Source organism: Triturus cristatus, chromosome 10, assembly GCF_964204655.1.
Source record: "Triturus cristatus chromosome 10, aTriCri1.1, whole genome shotgun sequence".
NCBI lineage: Eukaryota > Metazoa > Chordata > Amphibia > Caudata > Salamandridae > Triturus > Triturus cristatus.
Window position 1 is genome coordinate 162,682,537 of NC_140593.1, and position 19,251 is coordinate 162,701,787.

General features: G+C 44.1%; 1 protein-coding gene across 3 annotated transcripts; it reads left to right on the forward strand.

Moving 5' to 3' along the window:
* The first annotated feature begins 331 nt into the window (after nt 1-331).
* On the forward strand, nt 332-18,881 carry CRADD (CARD and death domain containing adaptor protein). Of its 3 annotated transcripts, none has more exons than XR_014970031.1 (3): nt 332-418; nt 14,494-16,191; nt 17,682-18,881. XR_014970031.1 is itself a non-coding variant. In XM_085630733.1 (3 exons), the coding sequence occupies exon 3, from the start codon at nt 14,496-14,498 to the stop codon at nt 15,090-15,092; it is 597 nt and encodes a 198-aa protein (XP_085486859.1). In that variant the 5' UTR covers nt 377-418; nt 13,532-13,567; nt 14,494-14,495; the 3' UTR covers nt 15,093-16,281. The 3 variants fall into 3 exon arrangements, 2 of the variants coding, with proteins under 2 accessions (XP_085486858.1, XP_085486859.1); XM_085630733.1 differs by lacking the exon at nt 17,682-18,881 and adding an exon at nt 13,532-13,567 and having other exon boundaries at nt 377-418; nt 14,494-16,281; XM_085630732.1 differs by lacking the exon at nt 17,682-18,881 and having other exon boundaries at nt 14,494-16,281.
* Nucleotides 18,882-19,251: the final 370 nt, after the last annotated feature.

Sequence of the window (19,251 nt, forward strand, 5' to 3'; positions counted from 1 at the left end):
CTCCTTTGACAATGTATGTTATTCCAATCTCAAAAACATATTTTTGCCTTTAGGCAGTATATTTATTTTTAATTCACTAGGGCCCAGGATCTACCCTAGCCATGAAGTTTTCCAAAAAAGAAGACAAAACAATGCATTGACAAACTCAAACGACTGGCAGCCAGCACCAGACCTATTGGTTTTGTCAACGCCTGATCAATTTTCAGCACTGGTTGAGGGCAAAAGAGCTGCCGTAAAAAATAATTGTGGGCAACATGCTACGTGTGCCTCGGTGTCAAGTAGACACCGACAGTATTTCCGCATCATGGCCAATGACAGCGCATGACACTGAGCACCTGCCGCCAATCGCATTTAACGTTACACGGAGCTCCAGGAAGGGAAGAGAGGTTTCGCTTTTGCACTGCAGTGTTTAGACTAAGTAGGTTTTAGTTTCTTTTGTATTTTTTTATTTGTTGAATTATCTATCATGTGTAATAGGTACGTTCAGCTCACTCCCTTCTTCATTTTTGTAAATAAAACGCCTGGCTGGCTTTATGTAGACCGAGGTTTGAAACTTCTAGTCTTCCAAAGTGAAACCACCGCACGCACATAGTTGCAGATGTCGTCTCAGTCCGGTTTTATCATCGCACGCGTGGTTACTAAATGGTTACATTTGTGGCGCGTTCTCTTTTCGTTTGCTTTTAAATAAAAAGCGAACTTTGTGACACCCAGCGCTTCTCTTTCTGGTAAAGCCAACAGTGCCAGCCTGCACAGTGCTCCTGTGGGAATGTAGGTGATGCGCCAATTGAAAATACTTTTATGCTCCCAAATTTAAGTTTCAGCCGTTTTGCAGCTTGTGCGTTAAGACGTGTTTATCCCCTTTTATATAATAGAACAAGCATTAGCAAAGCCAATAGGGCTGTCTTTAATGTACCAACAAATGTAAACAGAGGCACTCAAAAATACTGGTTGCATTGTATGCACAACTGTTGGTTATCACACTAAAGCCTAGCCTACTATCTGTGCCTATGCTGGGGGAAAAGAAGCAAAAAATATTGCTTTCAGTGTAGACACAGACGTGAATGTGCCAAACAGCATAGTTGAATTTCATTTTTAGATTTAGAATAATCCCATGTCCATTCTAATGGAAGTACTTCCTGGAAAGCGGAATGATACATCACCAAGCTGATAGCATGAAATGAAGGAGTAATCCTCCTCTGAGGGGAGCCAAGCCAAACCCAACACTCTATACATGTTGTAAAGAATTGCCAAAAATATGTCCCCCAGACAGCTGCGCTATCAAGGGAAACAAGCATTTGCAATGCAATAGGTCTCGCATTTACACAGGTTTAAGCTATTGGCATTGTATATGACAATGCCTTTTATTTATGTTTTGAAAACCAAAACATAAATAAAGGGCATTGTCATTTACAATGCCAATAGCTCAAACTGCATAAATGCGTGACCAATTGCATTTCAAATGCTTGTTCAAACCTTGGGTTCGATCGTCATAGCCATTGGGCCTGTGAGCTGGAGAAACCCCATGACCAATTAACACCAGCACTCACACCGCACGCAGTTTAGAGTTTCATGAAATCACACCCACCCCTCCGACAAACCGAGTGTGACGAGCGAGCACCTGAGAGCAGCGGGAGGTACAGCGCCCAGGTCTTACGATAAACGCACCTGGGCTGCCACCACCAGGGTGAAGCGCAGGGACCTCATGCTGGAGACAGAAGACGGGGGGCCTTATCACCCTGATGAGGCAGCACCCTGCGGAACACAGCTGAGTGTGACGCCGCCCCACGGGACTTCTGTAGCACTGCGAAAATGCACAAAAACTGCTAACATATACACACTCCTGCATGACTTTTTGTGAAATCACTGCATCGATTTCCTGCTGAGTGTGACTAAATCAGTAATAAGATCGCTGCCCAGGGGTGTTCAGATGTTATGCTGTTCACCAACAAGTGATGAATAACTGCCCCACACACAACATACACCCCTCAGTCACAACAGCGGGCGGTAAATAGCTCCTCTTCAATCCTATCAGGCACATTACTCCATCAGTCCGGCAGTATGTTCAGTGTGGAATATGCAATTGTATTTATATAGCGCTTACTACCCCGTCGAAGCACTTTTCGGCGAGTAGTAAAGGATTACAGGTGAATTCTCTGTTAAAGGGCGCACATTTAATTCCAGCCACATCTGCAATTGTGTCTAACTGGCCTCTAAAGTCATTATTGACGCCAAATGCACTTGTAAGTTATGTCTTTCAAACTACAAAATACCCGAAAGCCTTGCGGCTCCACAAACAGAAACCAGCCCCAGAAGGACTTACTGTGTGTGTCATATTTCATTATAGCCCGGGTCACTAATTAATGGACCGGAACACGTGATGTTTCAGCAGAAAACCTGCCACGCATGTACCTTGGAAAAAGGCGCGCAGTTTTATCCATGTACCAACTTAGGACAGCAAAACAGGAGCGCCTAAAATGCAGACTGTAGCAGGAGATTTAAGAACACCAGAGATGCCACAGAAGTCGCAGAGAACCAGCACAGTGCTCCCTGAAGTTACAGTGCCTGGACAGCTCGTGACGCAGCATATTCTCTCCGACTTAAAAAAATGTGCAATGCAAACGTCTACTGCTCCAGATAAACTGCAGTCATGATGGGGTTTGCCTCGTCCTTTGCCTTTGAAAAGTTGTACAGCATATAAAATTTAAAAACAACACGGCACATGTAGCATCTGTAACAAACGGTGCAGAGAATCGAAGCGAGGAGGTGGCTCAACATATAACGCTGCCGACTTTGGAGCTGAAGAACAGGGTTCGAGCCTCGGGTGGGCTCTAGCACGTAATCACATATAAATAAACAGAGATCTCAGAGGGGAGTGGGGAGAGACAAATAAAACAGGGGGGGGCCACAAAGAGCGCATTACCACTGTATCACACGGCTTCTTTGCCAAAGAGTGCACAATGGAGGGCTCCTCTGCAGGGCGTTGCCATTGTGCTAATACAAGAAAAAAGTGCTTAGCGGCTAATTAAGAGACCCCGTATCACACCGTGAGTAAAAGATGCAGTCCGGGTGGGTGGGACAAAAAGGAGTCAGAGCGGTAACAAGGAGGGACTAAAAAGCCTCACTGACAATGGAAAGCCAGGGTTTAGAATGCACGATGATGCAAGCCAATGGAATGAAGGGGCGCTGCAACGCTAGGCGAGACCTAAAAAGGGAAGTTTACCTTACCTAGTTAGGCCATTACTATAAAAAATTTAGAGTGGTCACTAATATTTGGTGTATGTTGTCATTCACTGGCATACTTCTTTGGGAGTCATTTAGAGTATGTGGGAAGCTGTAAAAAAACAGTGAAATGTGTGAAAAGTGTTTTTAGTGCATTTTACACTATTTTTTGCATTGAGAGAAAAGTAGTGCATGCATATTAATACCAGAGCACAAGCAACCCGCTGGTGCTAATTTTGCTCCAAAAATTGCAGAAAAGAAAGAGTGCTTGCACATTTATCTGTACATTTTAAAATAATGCCATTATAACTGGTTGTGATAGTGCTATCACTGAATTGTGGTGTAGCAAAAACACATCCGACCTACTGTAAATTCCATTAGTGCTGCGGTGCTCATTTCTCCCTAATTTCAATGCAGCACAGTTCTGCTGTAGTTAAATAACTTTATGTAGCCCAGAAAGTACTTCCACTGATGCCCTAATATTGTTCTTTTTAGTCTTTAAAGAGATAAGGTTTCCATATTGCTTGACGCCTTTAAGGACCTTACAGCGATGTCAATGATTTCACCCCATAACTCTTCACCAGTGTTCCCAGTACAGCAGGCATTGATAACGGCGTGGAGAAAGGTGGTGATACAATAACAGTTTGCAGCCCGTGGAATAGAGAGAGTAGGACTCCTCTGACGCTTATTTAGTCGTGACATTCCAGGATACCCAAATTATACTAAATATCATTATGCTGCCATTACAAATCATGGACAAGTGAAAGAGACTGACTACGTATGCTGGATTGAATTGATTAGGTCCCTCCCATACCCTGTTTCGATCAGTGGTTTCAACGTAGAAAACTATGGAGATACGAGACTAACATTAGTCCCCAGATAATTGTCCTGAAGAGACCCCTTACCCAATGTGGGTTGAAACGTCGTCGACACAAACCAAGAAAGAGCAAGAAAGATTCATGTTATTGTTGAATGCCTCTCATTGTTTTTAAGACCTTTTTTCTTTATTCACACAATTTCCACTTTAAAAGCTATGATCACTTCACTGGGTTCACCCTTTCACTTTCCATAACAGTGCTTGTAGCATCAAAAAATTTGTGATTTAATTGTTTCTGTGAGTAAATTGTTATTCTTGTAATAAATCATATTTACTTCGGCTGAAGTAAGTGATTATCCAGGTTACTGAAGTATTTTTTCAATTGAATTGAAACAATTTTCTCTATGTTTTTGTTTCTGTGTTTTTCTGATTTCAATCAGTTACGAGTATATAAATTTGTACTCCTTATTGAAAATGTGTTATTTGAAATAAGTTCCTTGTGGACACTGTTATTGCTTATTGAGATACAATAACAGGGATCACAAGAGTGACCCTGAGAGCCGCCTTAGAAATGAGAAATTATCTGGGAATCAGTCGTTTGATTTCTAACTCTTCCCAGTATTTCACCCTTAGGACCCCCTTGCTTTCAGCAGGCAGTGTCCCTGAGTAAGCACTTAGGAGTAGTAAGGAGTTTGTAGGGTTCAGGAAGGGGTAGCATTAAGGGGGTTGGGGGCAAGGAGTTTTTAATGTTTAGGGAAGGGTAATGTTAAAGGTTAGTAAGAGCTTTTTAGACTTCAGGGAAGGGTAGCGTTAACGAGTAGTATGGGTTTTCAGCATGCAGGGATGGGCACTGTTTAGGGGTAGTAATATGTTTTTAGGGGTGTAGAAAGGGTAATGTTTTTTTTTTTTTTTTTTTTTTTTTTTTTAAAACCTTTATTGACATTTCAATCAATAACAAGTATGGGCCTACAACCCCCGGGGCCGGCCGCTAAGCAGTCAGAACAACAGAGATCAAATGTTAACACAGGCAGCACCTCGGGGAGCAGAATCTTCATGCTAATATAGTCTGGCCAGTGAAGAGCGCAGGTAGGACACCAGGATAAAAAGGGTTTTCATTTTATAATGGAAAAAAAAACCAGAAGGATCAGGTGCCGAACAATTTCCCAACAGCGATAAGAGGCAGGCAGAATGATAAACGTAAGCAATAAACAGCAATCTATTGAATCAATGGCGCAGACACAGGAAATTCAGGATAGGGAAGAATATCATGCCCAGCTGCGCCTGCAGTCCCCTGCCCTAAAGCCCAGAGAACACCCCGGAAATTGTGGCACACATGAAAAGGCAACGATTCACAACAAAGGAGATGTACCACGCTGATCCCAGAAAAGAGAAAACAAGAAGAATCAGAGAAGAAAAAGGAGGCCATGGAAAAAGAGATTAAAGACTAAAAGAATCCCCTCCCCCAACCCCCCACCCTGCACCTCTGCAGATGAGTACGGCCCCCCCCCCCCAGCAGTGTGCCTGTCGCCCTGGAACCAGACCCGAAATATAGAAGAAACAGGGAAAAAGGAGTAAGAAAAGAACCCCACCAGAAGGGGGGGTAGAGAGAGTATTAATAAACTGGAGGAGGGCCTTCAAAACATGCCCCCGGCGTCTCCCTCCCGCACATTATGTTTCCCCCAAAGCAAACAGTAAACAACACAAAATCGACCATGTCAAGGAAAGATGGGGAGCATTTTGCACCTACTATACCGACAGTTATACCATGAGAGCACGCAACCCCGAGCCCGCCCGCCTATTAGCCGACCACCACTGAAAGAGCATTCTTATCCTTGGCCACTCTTGGCAAATCCGCCCATGCATACCCCTCGACCCGGCGCCATGTCCAATGCTACACGGTAAAGGAGCGTCCAAAAACGACCAGGAAGCGACGCACCCCGGTGGGGTGGAGGTCTCTGAGTACCAACCCAGTCAGCAGTATGGAGGAACGTCTTTCCCAGTGCTGCCCCAGGATCTGCACTGCACACAAGGTCCAGGAAGGCGGAATCAGCCAGAGTAGACAACCGTTGCTTGAGTTTTCCCAGGGTCGCCGGAGGCCGCACACCGGACAAGGCCACCCCCCCCCACTCAGGTCCAATACCTCCGGGACAGATCAGATCCACAGCCAGCCGATCACACAATAGTAGACTGTCCGGAGTTTCCAGCTGGTCACTAGGCACAGGGGTGGCCCCGACGTTGTCGTCCTGAGTGCAGTGCAGGAAGTCCCTGTGTATCGGAGGACAGGCAGGCCGCAACTGTCCCAACGCTGATGCCACACCATCAAGCCTACTCCCCAATACCCAAACGCCATGAAGCAAGGTGGAATGAAGGGCACCGAGAGCCTCGAGAAGGTCCCGGTACCCCAGCACAGCTCTCTGCGATCGCTCCGCTACGCTCCCCAGAGTCGCACACTCCCGATCCTGCTGTGACCTGGTGGACAGGATGGTAGACTTCATCGTGACAAGATGGCCGCCGGGTAGGTCCAACCCGTAGTGGGACCGGGACCCAGGGGCAAGCGCATCAAGGTCCATGTCGCTGGCAAACAGGGTTCCGGAGGCAGACCAAAAATGTATCCGTTATGTAGTCACGGGCAACAGTCGTCCCCACCACGGACCAGCGCCCGCGAAAATCCGGGAGCAGCCCGCAGGAATCAGGGCGAGTTACGGGCGGCGTTCGGGCAGCTCACCGTCGAAGGCGGAGGCAATCACCGGAGAGTCGTGGAACTGCCACCCCGGGCATGCACTTGTTCCGCTCCGCTTAATGGTAGGAAGCGACCACGGCGAAATGTAGGCCGATAGTCGCACCGATCCGGCAGTCCGACTCCACCCAGTCACCAAAGGCCGCTGTTGTGAAACTGCCACCCGGCCAAGATGTCCACTCAAGGTCCCGGCTCCAGGGCCGCACAGGCCGCAAATTGCAAATACCCGTTTCTCCGGCGGTACAACCGCCAGAAACTTCGGAGTCACTCGATCGGTTGCCGCTCTCATTCACAAACACGGGCGCATAGCGCAGGCTGAGGATCTAATGCAGGATATCCGTGCGGGATACGGAGGTTCACGGAGCCGGGAGTCTACGCTGCCGTCCCGGTCGCCATCTTGGCTCCTCCCCCAGAAAGGGTAATGTTAATGGGTAATTTGGGTTCAGGGAAGGGATGGATTACATTAAGGGATAGTAAGGGATTTGTTTGGTTTAGAGAAGGGTAGTATTAAGGGGTTGTAGGCAGGGGCGTAACACAGGCCCCCGCATCCCCCGCAGTGTGGGGGGGGCCCCAAGCTCCAGGGGGGCCCCTCAGCACTATACTTCGGCTGGGGAGCTCCTCATAGTGTCCGGAGGGGGCCGCTCCATGTACCTTCAAGGGGCGCCCCCTCAATTATCGTTACGCCACTGGTTGTATGGTTCAGGGAAGGGTATCGTTAATGACTAATAAGGATATTTAGGGTTCAGGAAAGGATAAAGTTAAGCGTTATGTGTTTTATTGGGTGTTCAGGGAAGAGTAGTGGTATGTCGTAGCAAGGGTTTTTAACATTCAGTGAAGGGTAGCGTTAAGGGATAGTAAGGGATTTTATGGTTCAAGGATGGGTGTTGTTAATAGGTAGTATGGGGTTTTGAAGAGCTTAGACATGGGAAGCATTAAAGTTTAGTACGTTTTTCCTGTTCAGGAAGAGTACCGTTATAGAGTAACATGGGGTTTTTAGGGTTCAGGGAAGGGTCGCATTAAGGGGTAGTAAGGAGTTTAGGGTTAAGGAAAGTGTAGCATTAAGTGGTTGTAAGGGGTTTTTAGGGTTCACAGAAGAGTAGCATTAAGGCGTACTAAGGGTGTTTAGAGTTCAGGGAAGGGTACCATTTAGGGGCAGCAAGCAGGTTGTAGGGGTAAGGAAAGAGTACCATTAAGGGGGTAATCAGGAATTTGAGGGTTTAGGGTTGGGTAGCATTGAGGGGTAGTAAGGAGTTTTTAGGTTCAGGGAAGAGTAGAGTTAAGTGGTAGTAAGGAGCTTTTAGAGTTCAGAGAAGGATAGCGTTAAGATGTAGTAAGGACTTTTATGGTTCAGGAATGGGTAGCCTTAAGTAAGTGGTTTGTAGGGTTCAGGAAAGGGTAGTGTTAATAGGTTCATAGAGTTGAGGGAATGGTAGCGTTAAGTGGCAGCATGGAGCTTGTATGGGTCAGGAAGCATTTAGGCATAGTACGGGTTTTTAGGGTGCTGGAATGTGTAGAATTAATGGGTAAGAAGGGTTTTTCTAGGGTTAAGGACTGGCTAGTGTGAGATCTGTTGGCTCAAAGGTGGTATTTCCCCCCTGCCCTACCCCCCACAATGTTTTGCCTGCCTCCTCTGTTCTAGTTGATCTAGTTTTTGCTCTGCACACTTTGCCACTGCTAACCAGTTCTACAGTGCATGTGCTCACATTTTTTAAACAGGGTAATATTGTGTTATCCCCAATTGGCATACTTAATTATGGGTAAGTCCCTAGTAAAGTGGCACTACATGTGCCCAGGGCCTGCAAATTAGATTCTACTAGTGGGCCTGCAGCACTGATTGTTCCACCCACATAAGTAGCCCTTTAACCATGTCTCAGGCCTGCCATTGCAGTCTATGTGTGCAGTTTTTTAACTGCCATTTTGAGCTGGCTTAATAAACCTTTTGCCAGGCTCAGACCTTTCTTTTTAATACATATAACTCACCCCTAGGGTAGTCCCTAAACAGCCCAGAGGGCAGGGGGCAGTGTATTTAAAAAGTAGTACATGTACCTTTGAGTTTTATATGGACTGGTTGTGAAAAACTCTTAAATTCGTTTTTGACTTCTGCCAGGCGTACCTCTCCCATAACTGACTTTGGAGTTACCGTATTGCATTTTATAAGTGTTATTTCTAAATGGGAATATGTAACCAGTTAATGTTTGGTGTCTACTGTATACTAATTCAAAATCCTAGTTTATGGTAATGACACATTTTAGAAAGTGCGCATTTTTTTGCCTTAACCACTTAGTTCCTGTAGCCTGTCTCTAGTCACATGACTGGGTATAGCTGAAAGCTGGGCTTTGTGTGTTCCTCCTAGACAGCCACCTACTAGTTTAGGTGTGCCTGGATGAGCCATCACTGGCAAGATGGGAGGGAGGAGCTGGGCACAGCCCCACTTACACCTGAATAGGCGGTGTCCTGCTTCCACACAAAGGGATGCATACCCCATGGAGTTAGTCTGGAGCCAGGACAGGGAAGGCAGGAAACCGCCAGAAGCTTCTTCCCTCCTTCAAAGGCACAACTGGGTATATATACTGGACCTCACACACCACCACTTAAGTACACTTCTGGACCTGTGGATACTCTGCCAGGAAGAAGGACTGCCCCTCTGCTGGACTGCACTCTGCTGGGCTCCTGCTTTGCTGGGCTGACCAGCTACTTTCCTGCCTGGGTGAAAAGCACTGCACCTTCATCTCTCGAACACAGAATCCCAGAGTGACTCCAGGGGCTAGTTGGCAGGCCTCCTGACTTGAGCCTCAGAGGCAGAAGGCTTCAATAGCCTTGCACCTTCACTTGGACTCTGCCATCTGTGAGTATCCCCTGCCAAGTGGTGCCGCCCCAGTCCTGGATCCTTAGAAGTGGGCCCGTGGATCCAGCGGAACTGACGCATCTCCTCTGCTGCACAGTGCAAATCTTAGCAGAACCGACGCATCACCACACTGCGTGGATCGGAACTGCCGAAAAGACCTGCATCGCATCACAACCCAACACCGCATCGGACCTCCCACTGTGCAACACATCCTCAGTGCAGGCCCCGAAGACGATGCCGAACTCCAAATCACTATTACAAAAAACAAGAGCAACCCATATGTCCTTGTGAACTGGGTAAGCACTAATGCTAAAGCAACAAATGTTCACAAGGAACTCATTCATTCATTATTGAAAGATATCTGCAAAACTCCAAATCACAGCCTGACAGCACCTTGGAACTGACGCATCAACCCAACTGCATGGCGCATCCCCTGACTCCAGACTTCGTATCGCAAGCCCTCGTTGATGGGATCCTTGATGGATCAGGACCTTGCACTGCAGCCTCGTTGCATCTCAGAACCAACACATTGCTTCAGTTGCGCAATGCACCTTTGATGTGAATCCACGCAATGCTCTACAAACCAGGATTGAAAGTACTTTGTTCAGCGGGCCTAACTGGGTCCCTGTAGCTGGCCCGCACTATATTACGGTTGGCCTGAACTTGAGACTTTGTCCCGGTCAGGCACGACCAGATATCTACTGTTGACCCTTTACGCCTTTTTGCACTATTTTTACTAAAATCTTTTACATTTAATATCTCCTGTTCTACTGATTGGTTTCTGTTGTTTTGGTCTTGTTTTATTCATTAAAAGTTACTCTATTTTCCAACTCTGTTGTGAGCTCCTTTTTTGGTGTGCTGTCACTGTGTTGCTGTTTGAAGTGATGCATAAATACTGTACACATTGTCTCTGAGTTACGCCTGACTGCTCTGTGCCAAGCTGCCCGGGTTTGTTTGTGACTTCATCCTGAGAAGAATTGTGGTTTCTGCTTGAGTAGGGTACCCCTCCCCCCAACCAGTAACTCAGTTTTTTACAGTTACCATTAAGGGTTAGTAAGGAGTTTTTAGGATCCAGGGAAGAGTACAGTTAAGTGGTAGCAAGGAGCTTTTAGAGTTCATGGAAGGATAGTGTTAAGTAGTAGTAAGGATGTGTATGGGTCAGCGATGGGTAGTGTTAAGGGGTAGCAAGTGGTTTTAGGGTTCAGGGAAAGGTAGCATTAATGGGTAGTAAGGAATGTGTAGTGTTCAGGGAACTGTCACACTAAGTTGTAGTAAGGATTTTTTAGGGTTGGGGATGGGTAACATTAAGGGGCAGTAAGAACTTTTAGGATTCAGGGATGGGTAGCGTTACAGGGTAGGGTGCTATTTAGGGTTCAGGGAAGAATGGCATTATGGGTAGTATTTAGGGGTAGGAAGGTTTTTAGGGTTCAGGGAAGAGTAGCATTAAGGGTGGTAAGAACTCTTAGGATTTACATTTGGTAGCGTTAAGGGGTAGTATGTTTTATGAGGCTCAGTGAAGAGTTGTGTAATGGGTAGTATTGGCAGGTAGTAATATTTTAAGGTTCAGGGAAGAGTAGTGTTAAGGGATAGTAAGGATTTTAAGGGCTGAGGAATGGGTAGTGTTAAGTGGTAGTAAGGGGTTCCCAGGGTGCAGGGAAGGGTAGGGTTAAGGAGTAGAAAGGAGTTTTTAGAGTTCAGAGAAGGTTAGTGTTAATGCGTATTAAAGGATTTTTAGGGTTTAGGGATGGGAAGCATTAAGGGCTAGTTATGGATTTTTAGTGTTCAAGGATGTGTAGCATTAATGGGTAGGAAGGATATTTAGGTTTCAGGGATGTGTAGCATTAAGAGTTAGTACCATGTTTTCAGTGTTCGGGGAAGCATAGTTTTAAGGGGTAATAAGGAGTTCTAAGGGTTCAGGGAAGAGTAGTGTTAAGGGATAGTAAAACATTTTAAGGGTTCAAGAAGGGCAGCGTAAAGGGGTAGTAAGATTTTTAGGGGGAACATCCTTAACATCGCGGTTAGTACACCGAGATGCGGTTACATCGCAATCGGTACAACGAACGCGATGTAACCACGCTATGCCATTACAACGCAAGTCTTTACATCGACTTGCGCTAGATGGCGTGCTAACATTACAAATAGTGTAATTTACTATCCCAACACCTTCCCTACTGTTGAGTGGACTGGAGTTGGAATAGTAATTTACACTTTACTAATGTTAGCACGCCATCTAGTGCAAGTCGATGTAAAGACTTGCGTTGTAATGGCATAGCATGGTAACATCGCAGTCGTAACGACCGCGATGTAACGGCACGCGTTGTACTCACTCGCGTTGTAACATCATACATCCGATTTTTAGGGTACAGGGAAGAGTACTGTCAAGGAATAGTAATGATTCGAAGGCTTTAGGCATATGTAGCAGTTGGAGGTGGTAAGAGTTTGTTAGGGTTCTGGGATGGGTAGTGTAAAGCGCTAGTAAATGTTTTTTGCATTCACAGAAGCGTAGCGTTTTATAGTGAGGCTTTTTAGGGTCCAGGGATAGGTAGCATTAATGGTTAGTAAGATTTTTAGGGTTCAGAGAACAGTAGCGGTAAGTGGTAGCTTTGGCAAGTTTGGAGGGTTATGGAAAAGTAAGCGTTAAGGGATAGTAATGGGTTAGGATTCAACGAAGGGTAGTGTTAAGGAGTAGTGAGATTTTTTTTTTAATGTTCTAGAAATCTCAAGCAGTTGGGGGTGGTAAGCGTTTCTTAGAGTTCTAGGATCGGTACTGTTAAGCGCTGATAAATGTTTTTGGGATTCAAAGAAGGGTAGTGTTATAGTGAGGCTATTTTAGGGCCCAGGGATGGGTAGCATTATGGGGTAGTAAGGTTTTTAGGATTCAGGGAAGAATAGCGGTAAGTGATAGCCTTGGCGGGTTTGTAGAGTTATGGGAAAGGTATCACTAAGGGACAGTAATGGGTTAGAGTTGACAGAAGGGTAGTTTTAGGGGTAGTGAGTATTTTTTAGGGTTCAGTAATGGATAGCTTTAAGAGGTAGTAGCAGTCCTAAGGGTTCCGGGATGGGTAGTGCCATGGCAAAGTAAGGTTTCATGGTTCAGGGAAGGGTAACACTAAGGGTAGGGTAGTAAGCAGTTTCTAGGGTTCTGGGAAGGGTAGCTTGAAGGGGTATTAAGGGGTTTAGGGTTCATGGATGGGTAGCATTAAGGGACAGCAAGGAGTTAGCATGGTTCAATGAAGGGTAGCATTAAGAGGCAGGAGGCGGTTTTTGGGGTTCAGTGAACTGTATTTTAAAGTTAGAGTATAATAAATAAAGAAATGTATTTAATATATAAAAATTCTCTCAAGGAGTGCTATTACATGGTATCTCCAAAGTTGATGATGCAATGGAAGGGGGTGCCGAGGACTGCAAAATAGAAACACCTTCCTCATGACTGCCCTCCTCCCAGCTGTGCTTCTGCTGAAGAAGAAGCACCAGCATGATCTACTTGTCTTGGAAACCTATAGTATTGCTGTAGCATATGTTTGATCTAAATGTAAAGCTCTGTTGTAACACAATAACTTGGCTTGATAAAGTTCTTTGGCTCGTGCAACTTGATAAATGATTCCAGCTCTTGGAGGGTAAGTGCTTTTTCAGTGGGAGCACACAACTTCTGCACAATCAAAACATGACGTTTGGCTTATGAATTCACCGCTTTACCGGGTTTCTCAAGACAGTGGTGGGCAAAGCATGCAGAGGGATGTGCATTAGAGTGGCTCTGGTTGCTAGAGTCATCTTCAAACACCATTGTATGTTCTAATGTATGGCCCCTCTTTTCTACACAATGCCACCTGTGTTGTTAAAGAAAGTTGATTGTCTGCTGACATATATACATAGGATTTACTTTTTATTCTGTTTCATTCCCATTTCTCTTGAGAGGTGTTAGCAATTCTGGTGCCCTGGGATACCACTGGTAAGCCTCATTTACTTTTTCAATTATATCATTGCTCTCAAAACCTGAAGCACACCTTCGTGTTTTCTGAATGCAGTCTTCAGATATACCAGGCTGCAGCTCCATTAGGAGATACTTTGATCTTCCTTTATAATAGCTTTTTCATATTTTTCTGCCTACACAGTAATACTGTACATAGGATGACCATGTCACCAGGGCATCACTTTTCCATTCTTGAATTTTGTTTGTACATATCATTGTTTATCAGGTCTGTTGGTCCAATTGGTTCAATTAGAATGAACCAAAACTACAACTCCCAAAATGCACCGATATGTTGAATCAAAACTCAGAGATGGAAGTATTGTGTTCTGGTGACATGGAGTCATCTCGTCACTCTTACTCTTGTTATGAACCGAGTAAGCTTTAACAGTAAGAACACAGAAGTTGCGTGACAAGATGATTGCATTTTTATATCTTGTGCAAAATGACACCAAAGGTCATGTCAAGAGTTTGTCAAATTGCTTTGAAGGAGATGTTTTAATGCCAGTCCTCTACTTTTAACCAGATATATTCTGCCCGCTCTCGTACAACTGGGGTTAACCTTTAGAAATCATGAATGGGGCCATAGGAGTAATACCACTGATACAATAATAATCTGTAGAGTCATACAAATCAACAACACTGAAGCCAGGAGGTAAATTTGGGGCCCAAAAATGATTAAAGTGGACAAGTGGTGGTCCTGCTCACATTTAGTGTGCTGCACTTATTGAATGGTCCTAAGAGTTTGGCTCGTAAAAAGTGCTGTGAGTACAGGTTCCACTGACTTGCCTGCTGCAGAAGTTTCATCATTCAATTACGGTAGTTGCAATTGAAATATCCACAAGTTGTACATTTATTTTATATTTAGCTAATTCACAATGTATGTGTTAACTTTTCCCCTTTAACAGAGATGAACACCTACCACAAGGAGCTCCTGAGAAAACATAGGCTGCAGCTCTGCGCAGAAGTCCTGGTGGATGGATTAGTGGTTCAGTATTTATACCAGGAAGGGATTTTAACCGAAAATCATCTTCAAGAAATTTCAGCCGAGGTTACCAACCAAAGGAAAACCATGAAATTACTAGATATTTTACCTACAAGAGGGCCACGGGCATTTGCAGTGTTCCTGGACTCCTTACAAGAGTTCCCGTGGGTAAGAGAAAGCCTTGAGGCCCGGTGCCTGGGCATTCAAGAGGCACCATCATGCACAGTGACTAGTGGCATACCCCCTCATGTTCTGGCGAGCCCCCCTACTGACAAACAGATCAGCCAGCTTGCCGGCAAACTTGGTGCTGATTGGGAACAAATCGTAATTCACTTGGGCTTGTCACAAACCGATATTTACCGCAGTAAAGTAAATCATCCTTCCAGCGTGCAGTCGCAGATGGTAGCAGCCTTCATCATGTGGAGACAGAGGCTTGGTAAAAAGGCTACCACAAAAGTCCTTTGCGACACACTGATGGCAGCAGAGGTGGACCCTTCCGTGATCCGTCACATGCTTCATTGATGATCCCAAAATGTTTCCTTAAATGAAGGTGGGATGTACATTACAAGGATATCACATCTTTCAATTTTCTACTGACCCTCAACACGTTGAATGAGTGCAGAACACTTGAATGAATATGCATCATGGTCCTAATTTGAAGAATGAAAATCTGGGGAAAGCCTTCATAAAGAGCTCATTGGCAACATCAGTGCAGTGACTTGAGATCACAATTTGTGTGATGCACCCCTTCTCCTGGCAGCATTCCATAAGGTAGGGGGCTGCTGTGGTAAAGGACTTACCAGCAGCTACCTGCCTGCAGAGAGACAGCAGATAACTCCTTCTTATTCCCGGCTCTAAGGAATAGACCATCGGAGGGATTTTATTGGTTCATGTTGTATGTGTGGGATCCTAGGTATTGAAAGTGCCACTGGTAGGGCTTTGTTTGCTTTGGGGGTTGAGAAAAGTTGACCAGCCAATTAACATTTATTTACCTTACGTTTTTACAGATTTTACACAAGCATTATGTTCTGCTTATAATGGACATTCATTCAAATGGTGTGGAAGGCTTTCAACTAGAAAACGCACAAGAATAATCACGCTCATCAGAGATCAACTCCTCTTTTCTGATCCTTCAGCAAAGAGCACAAAAATTCACATTCTGTTTTACAAATATTTCAACACAATCTCTTCTATTCAACATCATGTGATAACTGAACCAAGAGCATCTGCCATACTTCTACTCTGGTACCAAGAGTTTCTACTGACTCAACGAATTAGTTCTTGCAGCCATGCATCTTTACACAGTGGCTCGTCCACACCACTACCAGTCCCCTGCTACCTAAAAGTAACGATAGGTGGTGAAAGTTCCAAAGATGTGTAGTTTCTCTAGTAAAATATTAAGGTCCCAGTATGGTATTTTTGTTTTGAGACAGCTCTTTGCTTAGAAGGCACAAGCAGGTGCTGCTGTACTGACGGGCGTCTCTTTGCCGCATGCTCTTGATTCTGATTGGCATGCCCTCTCAAATACTGTGCCTAGCATCTCTTAAATGCATATGGACTCTATTTTGATGTTGAGTATTGTGGGAGAAGATGTGGGTTCTTTAGTTGTTCTCTAAATGTCGTTTATAAGGAACAAGGAGACCCTAGGAGTCAGAAGGGACCAAGGGTGTAAATATTATTATAAAGGAACAGTGGTCCCATTCAATTCGAGTAAATTAAAGTGCCACAATTAGTTCAATGAAAAATTGGGTTTTATGTTTAAAGACAATGCAAAAATAACTAAAAAATTACTGTAAATAGTGAGAAAATTAATAAAACAGTGAGTGAGTTGGTGGCAGGGTAATAGGAAATCAGCCGATTTCCGGTACCCAGGCAAGTGATTTTAAAAGGTGACTTTTTGGTGCTCAAAGGTAATTGTTATCAAAAAGTCAATAAAACATTTCATACTCCGACATTTCAATTTTGTAATACACTGGAGTTTAGAAATGATTGTCGACGACGTTTCGATCCCTTAACACGTATTGGGATCTCTTCAGGACAAGAAATTGATAAATAATTGCCTGGGAGAAAGCCTAGTGGGGAGGGGGAGAAAAAATAAAAAATAAAAATATGCAAGGTTAGGAAGAGAGCATAGGAAGAGTAAAGAGGGGCGAGAATAGCTAGAGGGTAATATGCGAGAAGGGAGGGATGTTGAGGGGGTGGTGCAAGAATTAAAAATTAATAAGGGGGGGGTTGGAACTTACAGTGAGAGGATGACCCAATCAATTAGTAACTGTTGCGCAGCCGCGCCAGCCAAAACTAGACGATCCTAGTGTTGTAGTCCGGAATGAGGTATAGGCAAGAATTAGAGCCTGTGGGGAAGAGGGAGAGTCAATGCGGGGGAGGAGTGAGGGAACGTAGGGTGCAGGTGGAGGAAGGTTGTGCAAGGGCTTACCAGCGAATATTCGGACTACAACACTAGGATCGTCTAGTTTTGGCTGGCGCGGCTGCGCAACAGTTACTAATTGATTGGGTCATCCTCTCACTGTAAGTTCCAACCCCCCCCTTATTAATTTTTAATTCTTGCACCACCCCCTCAACATCCCTCCCTTCTCGCATATTACCCTCTAGCTATTCTCGCCCCTCTTTACTCTTCCTATGCTCTCTTCCTAACCTTGCATATTTTTATTTTTTATTTTTTCTCCCCCTCCCCACTAGGCTTTCTCCCAGGCAATTATTTATCAATTTCTTGTCCTGAAGAGATCCCAATACGTGTTAAGGGATCGAAACGTCGTCGACAATCATTTCTAAACTCCAGTGTATTACAAAATTGAAATGTCGGAGTATGAAATGTTTTATTGACTTTTTGATAACAATTACCTTTGAGCACCAAAAAGTCACCTTTTAAAATCACTTGCCTGGGTACCGGAAATCGGCTGATTTCCTATTACCCTGCCACCAACTCACTCACTGTTTTATTAATTTTCTCACTATTTACAGTAATTTTTTAGTTATTTTTGCATTGTCTTTAAACATAAAACCCAATTTTTCATTGAACTAATTGTGGCACTTTAATTTACTCGAATTGAATGGGACCACTGTTCCTTTATAATAATGTTCTCTAAATGTCAGCAGTGTGGAAGTGTTACTTGTAATCTTAGTTCTGCAACGTAAGAATACTCATTGAATTCATAAATGTAGAATATTCCCCCCTATGTGCTGGGCTCGTGGAACACTCTCACCTATATGTCAGAGTCAATCTGCAGTTGGAGGTAGACACTGCAATGTCCATGGTGTGGTGATACCACCATAATCAGCAAGATAGGCCAGCTTTTATTGCATTTTTCTTGCATATAAAAAGATTATTCTTTAATGCAGTAAGACCACATTGCAGCACCTCACTGAGGGCAATGCTATATACTATCCAAAATAACCTGTAACCTCCATTCAGGGAGAAAGGAAAAATGAAGGAAAAGGCGCCAATCAGGCCAAAAGTGTAGATGCTGCAGAAAAAACGACACAGTTACTTTAAGAAGTCAACTGCATCCCCTTCCCAGCATGCACTGCAATGGCAGTTAGCCTGGCATCCCCAGCTACTTTTGAACGGAGACAAGTAATATGTGATAACTGAAAATGCTAATAGTTGTATTAAAAAACCGAGGAGGATTGAGGATTCCTAAAATGCAGAACTAGGATTACAAGTAAGTAACCTTTCTTTCTGTGTCCTAGGATTCTCACTGATAGTAATAAATGAAGAATAGAGTAGTGAGCATATCCCCAGTCTGCAGTTGTCTATAAAAAACTAGAAGCCAAAAAACCAATCAGTTTATTTGACTAGCTAGATTTTCTCCTAAAATGTTTCTAGCTAAATAGAGTCCTTAATCTTGCCTTACCTTTTAAAGTGCCAGTTCTTAAATTCTCCTCAAAGCAGTAACGCTTGGAAAAAGGATGTACAGATCTCCATGTAGCTGCCTTACACATTTTAGTTTAAGGTCCATTATATACCCAGGCAGGAGATGCTTATTTGTCACATGTCGATTGAGCTCTAGGTTTTTCAAGAAAGAGCACTGCATGAAACTATTCTCCTGGCTATAGTTTATTTTAAAGAGGCCTTACTAGTTCTGAGGGGACCGTACTTAGTGAACAACTTGTTTGTTTTATGGATATCCTTAGTTCTGTCTAAATAAAATTGACAAATTCTTCTAACATGTAAAGAATGAAGAATCCTTTGTGCTGGAGAGGAAGGATTACTACAAAATACCGAAAGTGAAATTGTCTGGTTGATATGAAAATCTGAGTAAAATGTAGGTAAAAAGAAAGGATGTGGTCTTAACAGTACCCTATTACTATGAAATTGAAATACTGTATATGGTTATATTGAGAAAAGAGCTTGTATTTCACCAGCTCTCTGTGCTGATGTAATTGCCACCAGAAAAGCTACCTTCCGTGAAAGGTCCTGCAATGAGGCATTATGTATGGGCTCAAATGGGGTAGCCATTATTATGGACAAAACAAGATTAAACTCCTATGGTAGTGAGGGTGTCTAACTGGAGTAAAAGTTCCAGAAACTCTAATGGAAGCAAATTGTAGGTTTAATTGAGCCAAATTAAGTAAATAAGGAATGATCACAGTTTATGGGGTCATGATTGTAATTCAGGCACCATACAGAAAATCTTTTCCACTTAAACGCATAAAAAGCCCT